At 40.3% G+C, this 16,858-nt stretch overlaps 2 protein-coding genes and 1 long non-coding RNA gene across 4 annotated transcripts; 1 reads left to right on the top strand and 2 right to left on the bottom strand.

Moving 5' to 3' along the window:
• The first annotated feature begins 388 nt into the window (after window positions 1-388).
• Window positions 389-8,892, top strand: map2k1 (mitogen-activated protein kinase kinase 1). The gene is made up of 11 exons (XM_079679945.1): window positions 389-676; window positions 5,133-5,343; window positions 6,246-6,392; window positions 6,617-6,694; window positions 6,824-6,875; window positions 7,169-7,293; window positions 7,628-7,835; window positions 7,979-8,040; window positions 8,170-8,228; window positions 8,348-8,393; window positions 8,468-8,892. Exons 1-11 carry the CDS (start codon window positions 594-596, stop codon window positions 8,579-8,581), a joined length of 1,185 nt encoding a protein of 394 aa, XP_079536071.1. The 5' UTR covers window positions 389-593; the 3' UTR covers window positions 8,582-8,892.
• Window positions 8,893-8,961: 69 nt separating this feature from the next.
• Window positions 8,962-12,529, bottom strand: LOC307038507. Of its 2 annotated transcripts, XR_013808008.1 has the most exons (11): window positions 12,272-12,529; window positions 11,839-11,919; window positions 11,501-11,661; window positions 11,175-11,324; window positions 10,882-11,000; window positions 10,543-10,704; window positions 10,197-10,368; window positions 9,903-10,021; window positions 9,540-9,722; window positions 9,248-9,363; window positions 8,962-9,051 (listed from the first exon to the last, which is right to left on the bottom strand). It is a non-coding gene; the product is annotated as an uncharacterized lncRNA (long non-coding RNA). The 2 variants fall into 2 exon arrangements; XR_013808009.1 differs by lacking the exons at window positions 11,501-11,661; window positions 12,272-12,529 and having other exon boundaries at window positions 11,839-12,105.
• A 689-nt stretch (window positions 12,530-13,218) lies between these two features.
• rpl4 (ribosomal protein L4) lies at window positions 13,219-16,674 on the bottom strand. Its single transcript, XM_079679946.1, has 10 exons — window positions 16,519-16,674; window positions 15,633-15,804; window positions 15,405-15,511; window positions 15,024-15,162; window positions 14,645-14,769; window positions 14,411-14,540; window positions 13,982-14,138; window positions 13,725-13,808; window positions 13,428-13,548; window positions 13,219-13,339 (listed from the first exon to the last, which is right to left on the bottom strand). Exons 1-10 carry the CDS (start codon window positions 16,519-16,521, stop codon window positions 13,268-13,270), a joined length of 1,110 nt encoding a protein of 369 aa, XP_079536072.1. The 5' UTR covers window positions 16,522-16,674; the 3' UTR covers window positions 13,219-13,267.
• Between the last annotated feature and the right edge of the window lie 184 nt (window positions 16,675-16,858).

Below are 16,858 nucleotides of genomic sequence, written 5' to 3'. Positions count from 1 at the left end.
CTGTATAGTAAAAAAGCATTTTTTTTTTTTTACTTTTTACCATTGTATGAACTCTAATCCATATATTTGTACATATTTCTTATTATTTATTTTAACTTATTTTTTAAACATTTGTATTCAGAAACGGAACAACTGTGATGTCACCTAATCAAAGGGGCAATGACGTTTGTCTGATTCTGATTTCAATAAAATATATTTCAATTATATAAAGTGCATTCTATTGGTAAAGAATACTATTTTCCCTTTAAGATTACATTAGTACGTTGACTTAACTCAAATGTTTTTACATTGTCGATGTCCTGCTAAAAGAGTACTTCTCCCTCCTCTGATGGTCATACCACCCATCACCAGCAGAGGGGGCACTATCCCAAGCCCAGCCATGCTGTCCGGAAGACAGATGTAAATATTTTTGTGACGTTTCATCTCCCGGATCATTCACATCCACCCATTGAGAAGAGCATCATCCCCTCCTGCACAGCTGTGTGTCTTATTCTCTGTCGAGTAACCTCACCGTGCTTTTTGATAGCAGAGCTCTCCTCGTTGTGTCCATCTTTATTTCCTGCAGCTCGTGTGTTTCGTGTGTCTTGTGTAACATGCAGAAGAGAAGGAAGCCAGAGCCCATCCAACTCAACCCAATCCCCGATGGAAACACTATCAATGGCACCGGAGCCACAGAGTGAGTGTCAATATTACATATTCATCCACTGATGTTCAGGTGAAGCAGGAGCATTGATAAGGGATCTCTGATAGATCGTTTATGTCAGGTTCATGTTCAATGTGCTGTAAAGGCTTGAGTCATCTGCACTCACATAACAGAAAACCTTCTTCACCTTACAGTATGTCCTCCTAGGTCTCCTAATTTGAATGAATTGTGTGTGTGTGTGTGTGTGTGTGTGTGTGTGTGTGTGTGTGTGTGTGTGTGTGTGTTTGTTATTTTCATGTTTGATTAATCAGTAGATTCGTTTAACTCAATCAATTTAACTTTAAAATGTAAGACGTGTATAGTAAAAGTGAAAAACTAAACATTTACCTCAAACTCAAGTTGACAGTGTTAAACAGCATTTCCCGTCAGACCTATTGTGCAAAACACACAGCATACATATGCTTCATAATGACTTCAATCATTAAGCTACTATAACTTTGTAGTACATTAAGTTGCTGGTTCCCTGTTGATCAAGTCATCATTTCATGCACTATAGTTTACACAAAACTAAGCATCATTGTCTGTATTAGTTTTTAAGAGTGGTTGCAGGTCGTAGCAGGAAAAGCAAACCTATAATTAATAACATTCAATCTGTCTTCAACGCATTCCATTTAGGTGAGGTTGTTTCAGGCCTCTGCCAGTGTGCATGTTAGTTCAATGGATTTAATTCTAGGGACACCTTATGGAACTGAGCCATAATAAGTGAAATATGTATCACCTTTCTGTCTGCCATGGTAAAGGTGTATAATGTGCAGCTCTCATGTCGTCTCTTCGTGGTCGCTCCATCTCCTAAAGCCCACTTCTTTTCACAGTCTTTTGACAGAGATTGACCTGCAAGAGAACACAATGGGTTTAAAGTTATGGGAAATTAATGGTTTTGCTACGAGACATGGATATCTCTATGGCAAATAAGAACCAATTCCTTTGCTGTTGAACAGGATATGGTAGGTTTTATCTAATTAATGGAGAATCAGCACCACAAACTACGGTCAACTGCTGTATTGGTTTGTGTCTGACATGGTAAAGGTGAATAACGTGCAGCTCACAGGTCGTTTCTTCATAGTCACTCCATCTCTCCCAGTTTGCGTGCACAATCATTTGACAGAGATTGACCTTTGCAGGGAGGCAGCGTGTAGAATAATATTGCTGTGTGTTGGAGGGGTTTTGTGTGAGACCTGTTCCCACCACTCTTCACCAAAACACAGTAATGGAGATATTAAACAGTTGTGACAACATGCTCTAGTTATCATTTCACCGAGAGACGAAGCCAGTCAGTCCAGCAACAAGCTGCATGAGTTGATAGGAAAATTACATAACATGTCATCTCGCATGATGGCGGATTTTCTTATGTCCTGTAGAGGAGGAACAGTTCATGGTTTTATCATTAGATCATATATCTGAGGGTGCTAAGATGTATTTATTTTTTGATTCATTGTTTTTTTCAATAAATGATGCGTAAGATCTGATTATAATTCTGTATTCATCTTTGAAAGATCTATTTCCACAGTTTGGAACTTTAGTTAAAAGTCATAGGGTAACAACCAGCAGACATTTTCAATGAATTTGTCTAGTATTTTCTATATCGATGGATTGATAATTTGGCCTTTGAAATGTTAGAAGAGAGAGAAAACTGTGAATTGGTAAAGCAAGGTGATATCTTAAAATGTTGTGGGCGTTTTTAAAATCACAAAGATATGCATTTTATTAAGACAAAGAAAAGCATTCTCACATTTAGGAAGTGGGAACCATCACAAGGGAAAGATGCGCCTTGGCTTTGTTGCTGATGACATAATGTTTGGCTGGGGCTCAGCTGTGACTGAGGAGCATGGCTGCTTTCAAAACGTTCAAACACGACACATTTCTCTACCAAGATTGAGGGTGCCTTAAGGGACCAAAATATGTAAGGGTAATCTGTGAGCTGGTAAACTAAGTTTTTATAAATTGAGGATTGATTTGATTTAATAAATGATCATTATAGTCCTGCAACAATTTACATAGACATAGTGTGTAGAACCCTGTTTTCTTAAGTATGCTACAAACCCCCCCCAAAAAGCATAGAATAGTATTAGAGACTCTTACTTTGGGTACATAGTTTGTCCCTACAGGTGTTTTTTATTTCGGCTGGTTTCGCCTCTTCTCAATTGACACCTGTCATGTTAATTTGTTATAAAGCCCAGATTTAATTTATGGCATTAATTAAGCTCTACTCTGTTTAAGAGTGTGATCATATAAGGCCCTTAAGCAGTTAGTAAGAAAATCCACCATCATTATTAATGTTTTGCAGTTTAACACAGATTCAACTGTTTTATGAGATTATTTACGCTTGCAATTCAAAACAATCTTGTAATAATATATCATTCAGCTAAAAATAATGAAAGCCTACCAGTTGTTTTGAATAGCGAGATGAGAAACGGCTGATGTTTCAGAACACACAAATACATCAGCCTGTTATTTTGGGTGATTTGGACAAGCACACAGTATCTGATGCTCATACTAGCAGCACAGGTGCTTCATATAGTAGGCAGATGAGCTAGATGCAATCGATGAGCCTCTAATGAACCCAGACCATTCCACTCTGGTGGAAACAGTTGCCATTATAGCCCGCAGAATGCTTTCTCAGCGTGAACTGGCTGGCAGCCATGGGAGGAGTGTACTGAGTGCCCTGCATAATGCCAGCCAACATTATCAGAGCAGATCTGAAAACAAATACTAAACAACCTGTTCTTGGAAATGTTGGAAAAGATCGTACTATCACAAAAACCCACACTTACAGAATATGCCTGATTTTTTATTTGGCTTTATATTTCAGAAAAGTGTTGCTGTTAATTCATTAAAATCAGTGAGTGGTGTTTAGAGAACTTAATAACCTGTATTCATATTGACATACAGTGTTCATGTGAATGTGTAAAAAAGAAAATTAATGATTAACCAACAGAGCAGTTGACCGTAGTTTGTGGTGCCGATTCCTCTTTGATTAGACACCACTTGCATATCCTGCTTAACCTCAAAGGATTGGGTTCTTATTTCCTGTTGAGATATGCACGCTTTGTTGCAAAACAATACATTTCCCTTCAATTTAAAAACTGTTATGTTCTCTTGCAGACCTTTTTTGGGGGGAAATGCAATAACGCCTTTCTTGTGATACATTATCAAACGACTCTATTTATGTGCACTTTGCCTGAATTGTAAGAATGTAATGTATTAAAAGATGCCATGATGATCTTCCCCCCTTGGACCCTTTGTACTCCGCTGCAGTTCATGTTATCTAACTAATAATTACATATAATTGTGTACTTTAAAGTAGGCAAATACATTTGCAGTTCAAGTCCAAAGGTAAAATAGGCTTCTTCTCTCTTGAGCTTTGTGGCAAGCTGTAGAAATAATTTGTCTTTTGCCTTCCAGTTGATGTCCTTGGACATTGTGTGGATGGAGCATAAAAGGCCAGCATCGTGCTCAATCTCTCCCGTAGTGGGGGGGGGGCTGCAGTCTGGAGCTACTGACGTCCCTCACAGTATTGTGTGGAGTGTGTTTCAGCCTCCTCCACCTCCAGCTTTTGTCGACAAAACACCCACGCTTCCCACAACCACCTCAAACTCAGTACCCCGTCTCCATGGATATGCAGGCCTACTGTCAAAAATAAAACCACTTAAGCCTCTCACTGCTGTGTGGTGGAGAGCAGCCGAGAGAAGAGCGCACTACCACGCTCTAGCTGCTTGTGAAAATGCATAATTAACACTGAGCCCACTGATATTATTGTCATCAGATATGTATGCAAAAATAAAAGACCAGTACTTTAAGTAAAGGTAAATCTTTTTGTTGAGAGATAAAGATGTAGGAGCATTGCATGCATATTTAATGTCCTTATTAGTGAATCTTAACATATACCTAAAATGCTGATTGGTTTCTTGTATCTATTAGTCAACATGAACGTCTATACTTTTTTGAAACAACATGACTTATTGTTTTTCTTTACCTCACCTTCTTTTACATTTACTGATAGAAGCCCAAATGGATTTTTAACAGACATTATACAGCGCAGTGGGAGGGAAGAGGTCAAATGCCGTAAAATCTCGCTCCATAAGATATTTCTCAAGAAAATGTATCGCCATGACAACAGCGACAAGGAGAGCGGCATCAGCGCTGACAAAGTCAGAGCTTCCTCACTCTGAAACACACCCTGCAACACTTTCTGTCTTTCTTCTGGCTCTTTGGTTGATGTTGATCCCAGAGGAACGAGCGGCAGTCACACTCCGTGCTCTGTCTTTCCTCCAAGGTTTAAATATCATATTAAATACAGTAGATATGGATGAAATGAACATCTGCAAAAAGATCCCTCAGAATGAATTCAATAGCTTTTGTATCTGAGTAGGAATACATTAATAATTTATAACTCCTCTTTCTCGCTGTCTTTCTCTATCTGCCCTCTAAGAACAAACTTGGATGCCCTGCAGAAGAAACTAGAGGAGCTCGAGTTGGACGAGCAGCAACGAAAACGTCTGGAGGCTTTTCTGACACAGAAGCAGAAGGTGGGCGAGCTGAAGGACGATGACTTTGAGAAGATCTGTGAGCTCGGTGCAGGCAACGGGGGCGTCGTCTTCAAGGTCTCCCACCGACCCTCAGGTCTGATCATGGCGAGGAAGGTAAGCTGAAAGAGAAGGGCTTTGGTGGGGATACTAAAAGCACTGTAACTAGAGGAGATGTGTGGCCTACATTGGAATTACATTCATAACGTACATGGGTATTTTCTTCAGTATAGCAGACATGTATTGGTTTTTACAGCCACCACCAATGTTTTTGAACGAGTGTGCAGTTCAATCTGTTTCCCATTTTCCTGTATTTGTTTAACATGAAATTTGGTTAATTGAAAAAACAGACTGACTGTCACAACATCCAAGAGTACTGTATCATATATGCAAAAAGACAGGTGGACAATGAACAAGTATATTTATTCAAGTACTATACATAAGCACAATGTTTAAGTACCTGTTCTTCACTTATTATTTGCATTTCCTGATATATACATTATACTACTTCACTACAATTGAGAGACACATTTTGTTCTATTTATTTGAATGCTTCTGTTAAGAAGATTCAGATTGGGATTAATAGTTGAATTAAGTATCAACAAATAAGTTATTATTTGCTATGTGAGGTTAGGATAAAACTTGGATAAACTTGAAAGATAAAATGGAAATTCACAAGCTACGCTGCAGTATTTAGTATTACAAATGAAGCTCCTTTTTTCCCACGCTGCAACATTAATACGCATACTATTGTACAATAAATATAGTATAATATTAATAAATAATAATAATTAATTAATAATATAAAGATCTTTCTTAAAAGGGCCGAATCATTAGAATCAGTTATTTTGTACATACAATAAAGAGTGCCAACCATAACGCTGTGTTCAAATTTCAACATTTATTTTCCTTATGATCATGCCATGTATTTTATAATAAAGGAGGATTGAATCTTGCTTTTTTTCCTGTTCTTTGTGATGTAAGAGCATACATGAAACCTGCTTCCTGCTGTGTTGCAGCTGATCCACCTGGAGATCAAGCCAGCCATCAGGAACCAGATCATTAGAGAGCTGCAGGTGCTTCACGAGTGTAACTCCCCCTACATTGTGGGATTCTACGGAGCTTTCTACAGCGACGGAGAAATCAGCATCTGCATGGAGCATATGGTACTTATCTTTCATAACTTCTGGCTGCCAGCGTGTTTATACAGCATTCACTTTGAGTGCTGCTTTACAGACTGTGAGTGTCTGGCATGCGTTGCCCTGCATGTACAACCTCATTAGTATTGAAGGATTTTGTTTAATTGGGTTGCAATGCATAAAGGATATTTGAATTTCAAAGAGTTCTTTCAGTAAATACTGTTTATATTTTAATCCTCTGCTGGCTGTAGGACGGTGGATCCCTGGACCAGTCGCTGAAGAAGGCAGGCAAGATCCCGGAGCAAATCCTGGGCAAAGTCAGCATCGCTGTGGGTAGCTCCTTCCAGTTTCATGCTCTGTTTTCTTTTTGATACAAATGTGCTAGTACATTATGTCTATTGCACGACTAAATAATGTACATTTCTTAATGCACTGATATGCAATATGTGTCTTTCCAGGTCATTAAGGGGCTTGCCTACCTGAGGGAGAAACACAAGATCATGCACAGAGGTAAATTACTATTTCATTTACTAAAAGATGCTATACATTTATGAATGAATACTAAGCTTATGTGTGCTGTTAATAAGCTCACATGATGCGGAGCATTGTTCTCCACCTCACAGTAATTCCCTGTTTTGAATGCAGAGAGTAGATCTGTGTTGTACATATAAATAATGAAAGGAAATGTTATAACAGACAAGCACACGGTACACAGCATGCACTGAGGCTTTGCAGCAGTTCCTCTGTGGAACTGTCTGTTCCCTCTTGAACACTTGCCCAATATTTGGCTGTCTCACTTTCAGATGTCAAGCCTTCTAACATCCTCGTGAATTCCCGCGGTGAGATCAAGCTGTGCGACTTTGGAGTGAGCGGACAGCTCATCGACTCCATGGCCAACTCCTTTGTGGGCACCCGCTCTTACATGTCTGTGAGTTCTAAAGGACACACTCCTCCTTTCCTGCTGCTCTCATTCACACATTAGCATTTACAATTCATTTTCCAGAGTGTCACAGATGTATCTCCAAGGCAACAGGACACTCACAAATTAACTGGGACTGTCTATACATTTATATCAAGTATGAAAATATCCTTTAAGCATCAGCTATGTTAAGGTATGCTTACAGCACTGGAACATGGGACAATACAAAAAAGCACTTAGATTTGTCCTTATATACATGTCACTGTATGTAATGAGTTTCAGCTTTGTTGCATGTTAATCTTTATGCAAATCACTAACTGAGTTTTGCATTTGTGCTGTGCAGCCGGAGCGTTTACAAGGCACCCATTACTCAGTTCAGTCGGACATCTGGAGTATGGGTCTGTCCCTGGTTGAAATGGCCATTGGACGCTTCCCTATCCCTCCACCTGATGCTAGGGAGCTTGAACAGATTTTTGGCTACCCAGTGGAAGGAGAGGCAGCCTGCGGCGAGTCCTCCCCAAAGCCACAGCCCCCCGGGCGGCCAGGCAGCAGTAAGTCTGACATTATGCAGGGTTTTTTGAAATGACAGCATGTTTACCACAATAAAACTGACAGCATCGTGATGAAATAGTGACCTTGAGTGATGAGGACAGTGAAGCATGAAAGAGACCATCTTTTTTGTTTTTACCACCAGCATACAGTTCTGACAGACCACCGATGGCTATATTTGAGCTTCTTGATTACATAGTAAATGAGGTGAGTGAGCTCATCATGTGATCGCATCCGCACACGGACATATGTCAACTGCTGTATCAATACAATTGCCATCTACTTACCATTTCATCATTAAATATGCAGTGCTGACCGGACCTTTTAACATTTCAGCCTCCACCCAAGCTGCCCGGGATATTCAGCTCTGAATTCCAAGACTTTGTGAACAAATGGTATGTTGGGAAATATTTAATGGCATCATACACCAATCTGATATAAACATCTGCCCAGACTTTCTGCCATCCAGTGGTGTTAAACTACATTACACTCTAAGATGACGTCTCTTTTTCAGTTTGGTGAAGAATCCTGCAGAGAGAGCGGACCTTAAGCAGTTGACGGTAATAGTCTTTATTTACCAGTTTTATTATTCCCTAAATATTTCTCTATAGCAATCTAACACTTTCTTCCTTAGGTGCATTCTTTTATCAAGCAGTCTGAGGCAGAGCAGGTGGACTTTGCAGGCTGGCTGTGCAGTACCATTGGACTCAACCAGCCTTTGACACCCACCCACAGTACAGCAATGTGAGGCCTGATGCGTGTACAGCATACTCCATATCCCAAGATCCTCTGATGAATGGATTTTTTCCATGAGTAAAATGTATCAGTTTATACAAAGTACGAAATGGGTTTAAAAGTTGTGCCATTAATAGTTGTATATTTAGTGTACAACCTACATGCCAAGTGAAATTAATATGTATTCAATAAGGCTACATTGCGGGCCTGCCTGAAAGCCATCTTTTTCTAATGATCAAATTATTTAATCATGACAAATGCTGCTCAACCTGTGTGCTTGATTTACCTCTGCCTTGTGTCCTTACAGCGCCAACAGATTATAGTCTTTGTTAGCTTTTGTGAAATAAATAGTATTGTGAATCAAAAATGTAAATAACATGTTGGACTCGTTCATTGGAAATCAAATATTTATTATATGACTGGTTTGGCAGTTCTTCTGTGCTTTCCAGGAATCTTCTTGGGCTTCAGTATGTTGGTTTTGATCTATGGAGAGAACAAATACGTTTTTAAACTTACATACATTTAAGGCTAAAGCGTTTGCTTCCATTGGTTAGTAATACACTTTATGTCGTTCAGGACTTCCATATAATCAGGGTTCAGAAACACGGACCGGAAGTAGGAAACTCATCACAGTTGACAAGGTATAAATATATTTTAGAAACTCGTTAGCAGTGCTTACGTTTGTGTAGGAAGTGCCTTCTGGATCTCCTCACTTTTCACATTCCTGGTGTAAAGGTTGAGCATTATCCTCAAGTTCTTTAGGGATTCTTCTTCAGCACTCTGCAGTTGATGTTCCTGTGATGAAAACAGAAGCCAATCTTAGTATGAACTTCTGCTAAAGAGAAATGTCGTTAAAGGCTTTTGTCGCTCAGGACTTCCATATAATCAGGGTTCAGAAACACGGACCGGAAGTAGGAAACTCATCATAGTTAACGGGCTGAAATAAGTGAAAATAACCTGAAGGTGCTTACGTAGGTGTAGGAAGTGAATTTCTCCAAATCTCAGACCAGACCAGACCAGACCAGACCCGTTTTGATGATCGTGTGCATGGGTAGGCTGAAATAAACAGCTGCCAGGCACGATTGTTCAGTTTGGTCAATATCATCAAGTTCTTCAAAGGATTCTTCTTCAGCACTCTGCAGTGGGAGTTGTTCCTGTGATGAAAACAGAACCCAGTCTTAATATGAACTTCTGCTAAACAGAAATTGTATTTAAGGCTTTTGTTGCTCAGGACTTCCATATAATCAGGGTTCAGAAACACGGACCGGAAGTAGGAAACTCATCACAGCTGACAAGCTAAAAATATATGTTAGACCTTAGTTAGCGGCGCTTACGTTTGTGTAGGAAGTGCCTTCTGGATCTGCTCACTTTTCAGATTCCTGGTGTAAAGGTTTAGCATTATCCTCAAGTTCTTTAGGGATTCACCTTCTGCACTCTGCAGTTGATGTTGTTCCTGTAATGAAAACAGAACCCAGTCTTAATATGAACTTCTGCAAAACTACAATTTTGTTAAGGCCTTGTGTCGCTCAGGACTTCCATATAATCAGGGTTCAGAAACACGGACCGGAAGTAGGAAACTCATCATAGTTCACAGGCTGAAATAAATGAAAACAACTTAAGGTGCTTACGTAGGTGTACGAAGTGCTTGTCCAAATCTCAGATTCCAGCTCAGACCCGTGTTGATGATCGTGCGCATGGGCAGGCTGAAATAAACAGCTGCCTGGTCTAAGGGTTCAGTTTGAGCATTATAATAAAGTTCTTTAGGGATTCTTCTTCAGCACTCAGCAGTTGACGTTGTTCCTGTAATGAAAACACAACCAATCTTAGTATGAACTTCTGCTAAACTACACTTGCTAATTACTTTTTGTCGCTCAGGACTTCCATATAATCAGGGTTCAGAAACACGGACCGGAAGTAGGAAACTCATCATAGTCAACAGGCTGAAATAAGTGAAAAATAATTTTAGATGCTTACGTAGGTGTAGGAAGTGAATTCGTCCAAATCTCAGATTCGTATTGATGATCTTGTGCATGGGCAGGCTGAAATAAACAGCTGCCAGGCACGATGGTTCAGTTTGAGCATTATCCTCAAGTTCTTTAGGGATTCTTCTTCAGCACTCTGCAGTTGATGTTGTTCCTGTAATGAAAACAGAACCCAGTCTTAATATGAACTTCTGCTAAACTACAATTTTGTTAAGGCTTTTGTTGCTCAGGACTTCCATATAATCAGGGTTCAGAAACACGGACCGGAAGTAGGAAACTCATCACAGCTGAAAAGCTAAAAATATGTTAGAACTTAGTTAGCGGTGCTTACGTTTGTGTAGGAAGTGCCTTCTGGATCTGCTCACTTTTCAGATTCCTGGTGTAAAGGTTTAGCATTAGCCTCAAGTCCTTTAGGGATTCTTCTTCAGCACTCTGCAGTTGATGTTCTTCCTGTAACGAAAACAGAACCCAGTCTTAATATGAACTTCTGCTTAAGTACAATTTTGTTAAGGCTTTTGTCGCTCAGGACTTCCATATAATCAGGGTTCAGAAACACGGACCGGAAGTAGGAAACTCATCATAGTCAACAGGCTGAAATAAGTGAAAATAATTGTAGGTGCTTACCTAGGTGTACATAGTGCTTGTCCAAATCTCAGATTCGTGTGCATGGGCAGGCTGAAATAAACAGCTGCCTGGCACGATTGTTCAGTTTGAGCATTATCCTCAAGTTCTTCAGAGGACTCTTTCTTCAGCACTCAGCAGTTGACGTTGTTCCTTTAATGAAAACACAACCAAGTCTTAGTATGATCTTCTGCTTAACTACACTTTTGTTAAACACTTTGTGTCGCTCAGGACTTCCATATAATCAGGGTTCAGAAACACGGACCGGAAGTAGGAAACTCATCATAGTCAACAGGCTGAAATAAGTGAAAATAATTTGAGATGCTTACCTAGGTGAACGAAGTGCTTGTCCAAATCTCAGATTCGTGTAGATGATCGTTTTCATGGGCAGGCTGAAATAAACAGCTGCCAGGCACGATTGTTCAGTTTGAGCAACATCCTCAAGTTCTTCTGAGGACTCTTCTTTAGCACTCTGCAGTTGACGTTGTTCCTGTAATGAAAACACAACCAAGTCTTAGTATGATCTTCTGCTAAACTACAATTCTGTTAAATACTTTGTGTTGCTCAGGACTTCCATATAATCAGGGTTCAGAAACACGGACCGGAAGTAGGAAACTCATCATAGTTCATAAGTTGAAATAAATATATAAAAAATGTAGGCGCTTACCTAGGTGTACGAAGTGCTTTCTGGATCTCCTCACTCTTGAGAACCACCAGTTGGACCTCGGGATTTCCTCAATGTGGTGACCTAAAAGAGAAGATACTCAGTCAACAAAAGCTATTCACAAAAACTTTGGATGGCTTTGACTGTAGTGTTGCTATCGCTTGCTCAGAAACTCATACTCGTCAATGCCTTATGACAGCTTAACGACAGCAGGCCACTGTCACTGTTCACAGGCTCAGACGCAAATTACACCATCATGGCAAGATAAATGTTAAGCTGTGTATCAATCAAAATGTCTAAACCCATTTTTGGACCATGGACCAATACTTTGTGTTGTTCAGGACTTCCATATAATCAGGGTTCAGAAACACGGACCGGAAGTAGGAAACTCATAGTTCATAAGTTGAAATAAATATAAAGAACTTTAGGCGCTTACCTAGATGTACGAAGTGCTTTCTGGATCTCCTCACTCTTCAGAACCACCCGTTGGACCTCAGGGAATTCCTCATGTGGTGACCTGAAAGACAAGATACTCATGGTCAACAAAAGCTATCCACAAAAACTTTGGATGGCTTTGACTTTAGTGTTGCTTGCTCAGAAACTCATACTCGTCAATGCCTTATGACAGCTTAACGACAGCAGGCCACTGTCACTGTTCACAGGCTCAGACGCAAATTACACCATCATAGCAAGATAAATTGTAAGCTGTATATCAATCAAAATGTCTAAACCCATTTTTGGACCCACGAAGAGAAAGCTCACAACTTAAACAGTTTATCGTGCGATTGCTTCTTAGAATACTCACTTTTAGCCGACCTTCAGGGAAGCAGGATACGCCAGGTGCCGCACAGCTCATCAAGGGAAGGAGGTAATGAAAGATAAGTAATTTACCAAATGAAAAACGTTATCATATTGTGATATCCATTTACTAAGAGTAGTAAATTATACTATTTGAACAACAAACCTGGGACTTCTCTGAAGGCTTTGGTGGCGGTCTTGGCTGTAGATGTGCTCGTCTTCATTAGATTCATCTGAGATTCTTCCTCTTACCACCAATCAATCCACTCACCTTGTAGACCGGTCTTCAGGAATCGGGAGTATCCTTTAATCGAACCCATTGGACTCTGCCTGTGATACCCATCCTACAGCTATGTCTAGGTCTACAGGAAACCACTCATCCGTACATCTTCTGATGGCTGAGTTTGTCTTACTGATAAATGAATCGATTAATAAATTAGATAAACACACCATTAATATATTTGTATTTAGTTTGTTAATCTATATAAAAGCCATCTTGCTTCATTACCTTTTATAACCATAACAAATGCTCAACATGTGCTTTATTCCTTTCTGAATTTTTCAATGAAAGGTTCGACTCGTTCATTTGAAACAAATGATTTATTGATCACTGAACCTCGTCAAGTTTAGAACTTTATGCCTTGGGTTTTTTAGGTGCTCCCTTCTTTCCAGGCTTCTTCTTGGGTTTCAGCATCTTAGCCTTGATCTATAGAGAGAAAGAACAAGATGTCAAGTCACAATAAACTTTAAAATGTTAAGATTATTCTTCTAGCTTGAATTGTTAATTTACTTACAGCAGGGTTATGCTTGAGAATAGCATTACGTCTTGCTGTCTTGGCGTAAGGGTTGAGTTTGAGCATTATCCTCAAGTTCTTCAGAGGATTCTTCTTCAGCACTCTGCGGTGGATGTTCTTGCTGTAATGACAAAATAACGCAGTCTTAATATGAACTTCTGTTAAACAAAAATGTCGTTAAAGGCTTTTGTTGCTCAGGACTTCCATGTAATCAGGGTTCAGAAACACGGACCGGAAGTAGGAAACTCATCATAGCTCATAAGTTGCAATAAATATAAAAGAACTTTAGGCGCTTACGTAGGTGTACGAAGTGCTTTCTGGATCTCCTCACTCTTCAGAATCCTGCTCAAGTCTGTGTTGGTCATCTTGTGCATGGGCAGGCTGAAGCAAACAAGACATTGAACATTTCATTGAAAATTAAAAATCCTTTGATGTTCAACTCAGAACTTCTTTTAATATCACAGTTTCAAAAACACGGACCATGAAGTGGAAGCTCATCACAGATCTGATCATAAGCAGTTGGGCTACAGGGAGATTGCTCCTTAAGTGCTTACGTGTATCCGGCCTTCAGGGAAGCGGGTTTACGCCATGTTCCGTACAGGTCATCCAGTTTGCGGAAAGCACTCTCGGTCCAGATGCAGAAGCGTCCAACGTGACCACCAGGGGCGAGCCTCAGGAGGTTCAGTTTGTTCACGTTCTGCAGAGTGATGCCTTCATACAGGAAAATAGCAACACTCAGGTTTAATGAGCTTGTTTGATTTAAATTAGGAATTTGAAGTTAACTCATTTAAAAACATGTACAACTGACACCCAGAAAATATTCAAAAAACTTGGGACAGGAATTACTAGGAATTTATTTTAAGTTTCTAGCACCATCGGTGGGCATCCACTACCTCCTGAGACAGAGGAATTTAAACTATACATCTGTAGGTTTAAGCTAACTTCATGACAGCCATTTACCTACATTTGTATACCAAACACACCTGGGATATTTCTGAAGGCTTTGGTGACACCGCCGTCTTGGTTGTAGATGATGCATGGCCCTCTGCGTTGGATACGTCTGCGGTTCCTCATCTTACCCTTACCGGCACGCATGCGCTGAGAGGCGTAGACCTAAGAAAAGAATGTAACCATTTAAATACTTTAATAAAGCCAGAAAAAAACAAAAAAAGAGGCCTTACTGGCAGGAGACATTCTGTTTGAAAATGTTAAATTACCTTCTTAATGTCATTCCATGCCTTGAGCTTCTTCAGCAGAAGCACTGCCTCCTTGGTCTTCTTGTAGCCCTCAACTTTGTCTTCAACAACCAGTGGGACCTCTGGGATTTCCTCAATGCGGTGTCCTAAACATCAAGATAATCATAGTCAACAAAACCTATCTACAAAAACTTCAGATAGCTTTGACTTTAGTGTTGCTCTAGCTTGCTCAGAAACTCATACTCGTCAATACCTTATGACAGCTTAACGACAGCAGGCCACTGTCACTGTTCACAGGCTCAGACGCAAATTACACCATCATGGCAAGATACATGCTAAGCTGTATATTAAAGAAGATGTCTAACCCTATATTTGTCTTCACAAATGTTTTGGAGCTTACCCTTGGCCATTACAAGAGAGGGAATGGCAGTTGCAGCCACGGCAGAGCAGATGGCATAACGCTTCTGGGTTGTGTTGATTCTGCGGTGCCAGCGACGCCAGGTTTTGGTGGGGGCGAACATACGACCTCCACGACACATCTAGACCCAAGTCAAGGAGGTTTTGACAACAACTGAAGTAACACAAGTATTAGAGTTCTAAATACCTGCTCAGACTCAAGGATCGTCAGCCATCTGTGCCAGCATATGACAGCAGGCATACTGTCACTGGTCACAGAGTAAGTCGCAAATTACACCATCATTGCAAGTCTTTTGTGTCAGCTCTTCTAGCTATACTCAAATAAGTTCGAAAAAAAAGCTCAAATTTTGGTTGATAAGGATACATTTCCAAAAGCACCCTGGCCAGAGCGGTGTGTACCACCACCCCTCACACGAGGGATACGGGCCACAGCTCTTCCTGTTCCCCAGGACTCTGCACTGGTCTGGTGGCCTGAAATAAACACAATCACACAAGTTACAAACAATATACATAAATGTTGTGAATGCATGCAGTGAGGAAACTTTTAAATAAAATCCTGTAAACTGCAAGTTCAAGTCAAATACACACTCACCGGCCAGTTCACTGACTGCATAAGGCTGGCGGCTGTTCTTGCGCATGTTGGTGTGAACGAAATTCACAACATCAGGGCGAATTGGAGCCTTGAACACAGCAGGCATGACAACATTCTTGCCAGAGATTTCTCCTTTCTCGGAGTAAACCGAGATCAGGGGTCGGGCACAAGCCTAGGAAGCACATTTAACAACATTGAGAAACAGATCCATTGGGATGACTAATATAACGTCATGTACACTTGAAACTATGTAGGGTCTTTTAGAGAAATGTAAATAATTTAAACCCGTCTTAAGAACCAGCAAACCCATCTCTTAACATGTGGGGGCCTCAAACTACTTACATTAACTTTAAACAATCTGATACAACTTGGTGCAATTGGTGACACGTCAAATCAAGTGCACCTCGCACTTAACCGAAAATAGCAGATCATTAAAGTTTTAGACATTTTCGATTTACCGTGAAATGTCAGGCTGTTGGCCTTAGCCTAGCCTAAGTGTGCTAGCATGAGTTAGCCAGACATTAATTAAATCATTATAGATGGTGCTAACGCAGTTGAAGGCATGCAATTAAGTCTCATGACATTAGCATAAACAAAACAAAAAAATAGACCCCATTTAACGAAGTGCTATCTGATAGCTGCGTGTAACATATCTAGCACTCAGGCGACAGGCACACGTGTAACTTGGTCTACTGAAGCTGTTCGTCCAAAATGGCTCCTCGTGTTAGTTTCGCTAGCTGGGAGCATTCCATCTCGCTCCACTTTGAACCCGAATTTAAGCTAACCACAGACAATCAATACGGCTTTATTTGACAACTACAAGCACCTAAATACATTCTAACTTACAGAACAACATTTTCATAGCGATCTGAGGGATATGTCTTACCATTTTCGTTTATTTATTTTAGGCTCGCCGTGAACCAAGCTCCTTACGGTATGGCGGCCACAGTAAAAAAGGAAGTGTGTAAGTCACCCGTAGAGCTTTATGCCTCCGCCTTGGCGAGTATCACTTCCGCCGACAGATTATTTTTCACAATTGTCTTGCTTACCGCACGGAAACACACCTGTTACATTTGTAGATTAGTAGGAAATTATTGCGTTGCTATTTTGACTTTGCAATAATCACACTGCTAAACAAAACAACCTTAAAGTAAGTAGCTTCAGTGGGGACTATTTCTTTACGCCATGTTGGCGCACGGTGAACGGAAAGCCCGAACTACCTCCTT

The sequence above is a fragment of the Notothenia rossii genome (assembly GCF_949606895.1).
Source record: "Notothenia rossii genome assembly, chromosome: 5".
Taxonomy (NCBI): Eukaryota; Metazoa; Chordata; class Actinopteri; order Perciformes; family Nototheniidae; genus Notothenia; species Notothenia rossii.
This window is presented reverse-complemented; position numbering and strand designations above follow the sequence as displayed.

Bases quoted from the DNA above. Each gene is read 5' to 3' on its own strand.
- map2k1 (XM_079679945.1), top strand. From the start codon at position 594: ATGCAGAAGAGAAGGAAGCCAGAGCCCATCCAACTCAACCCAATCCCC. The intron at 6,393-6,616 runs GTACTTATCTTT...TGCTGGCTGTAG, and splicing joins GCATCTGCATGGAGCATATG to GACGGTGGATCCCTGGACCA. The intron at 8,394-8,467 runs GTAATAGTCTTT...TTTCTTCCTTAG, and splicing joins CGGACCTTAAGCAGTTGACG to GTGCATTCTTTTATCAAGCA.
- rpl4 (XM_079679946.1), bottom strand. The intron at 14,139-14,410 runs GTGTGTTTGGTA...TCCTGTATGAAG, and splicing joins AGCCTTCAGAAATATCCCAG to GCATCACTCTGCAGAACGTG. The intron at 13,549-13,724 runs GTAAGCGCCTAA...TTGTCATTACAG, and splicing joins AAAGCACTTCGTACACCTAC to CAAGAACATCCACCGCAGAG.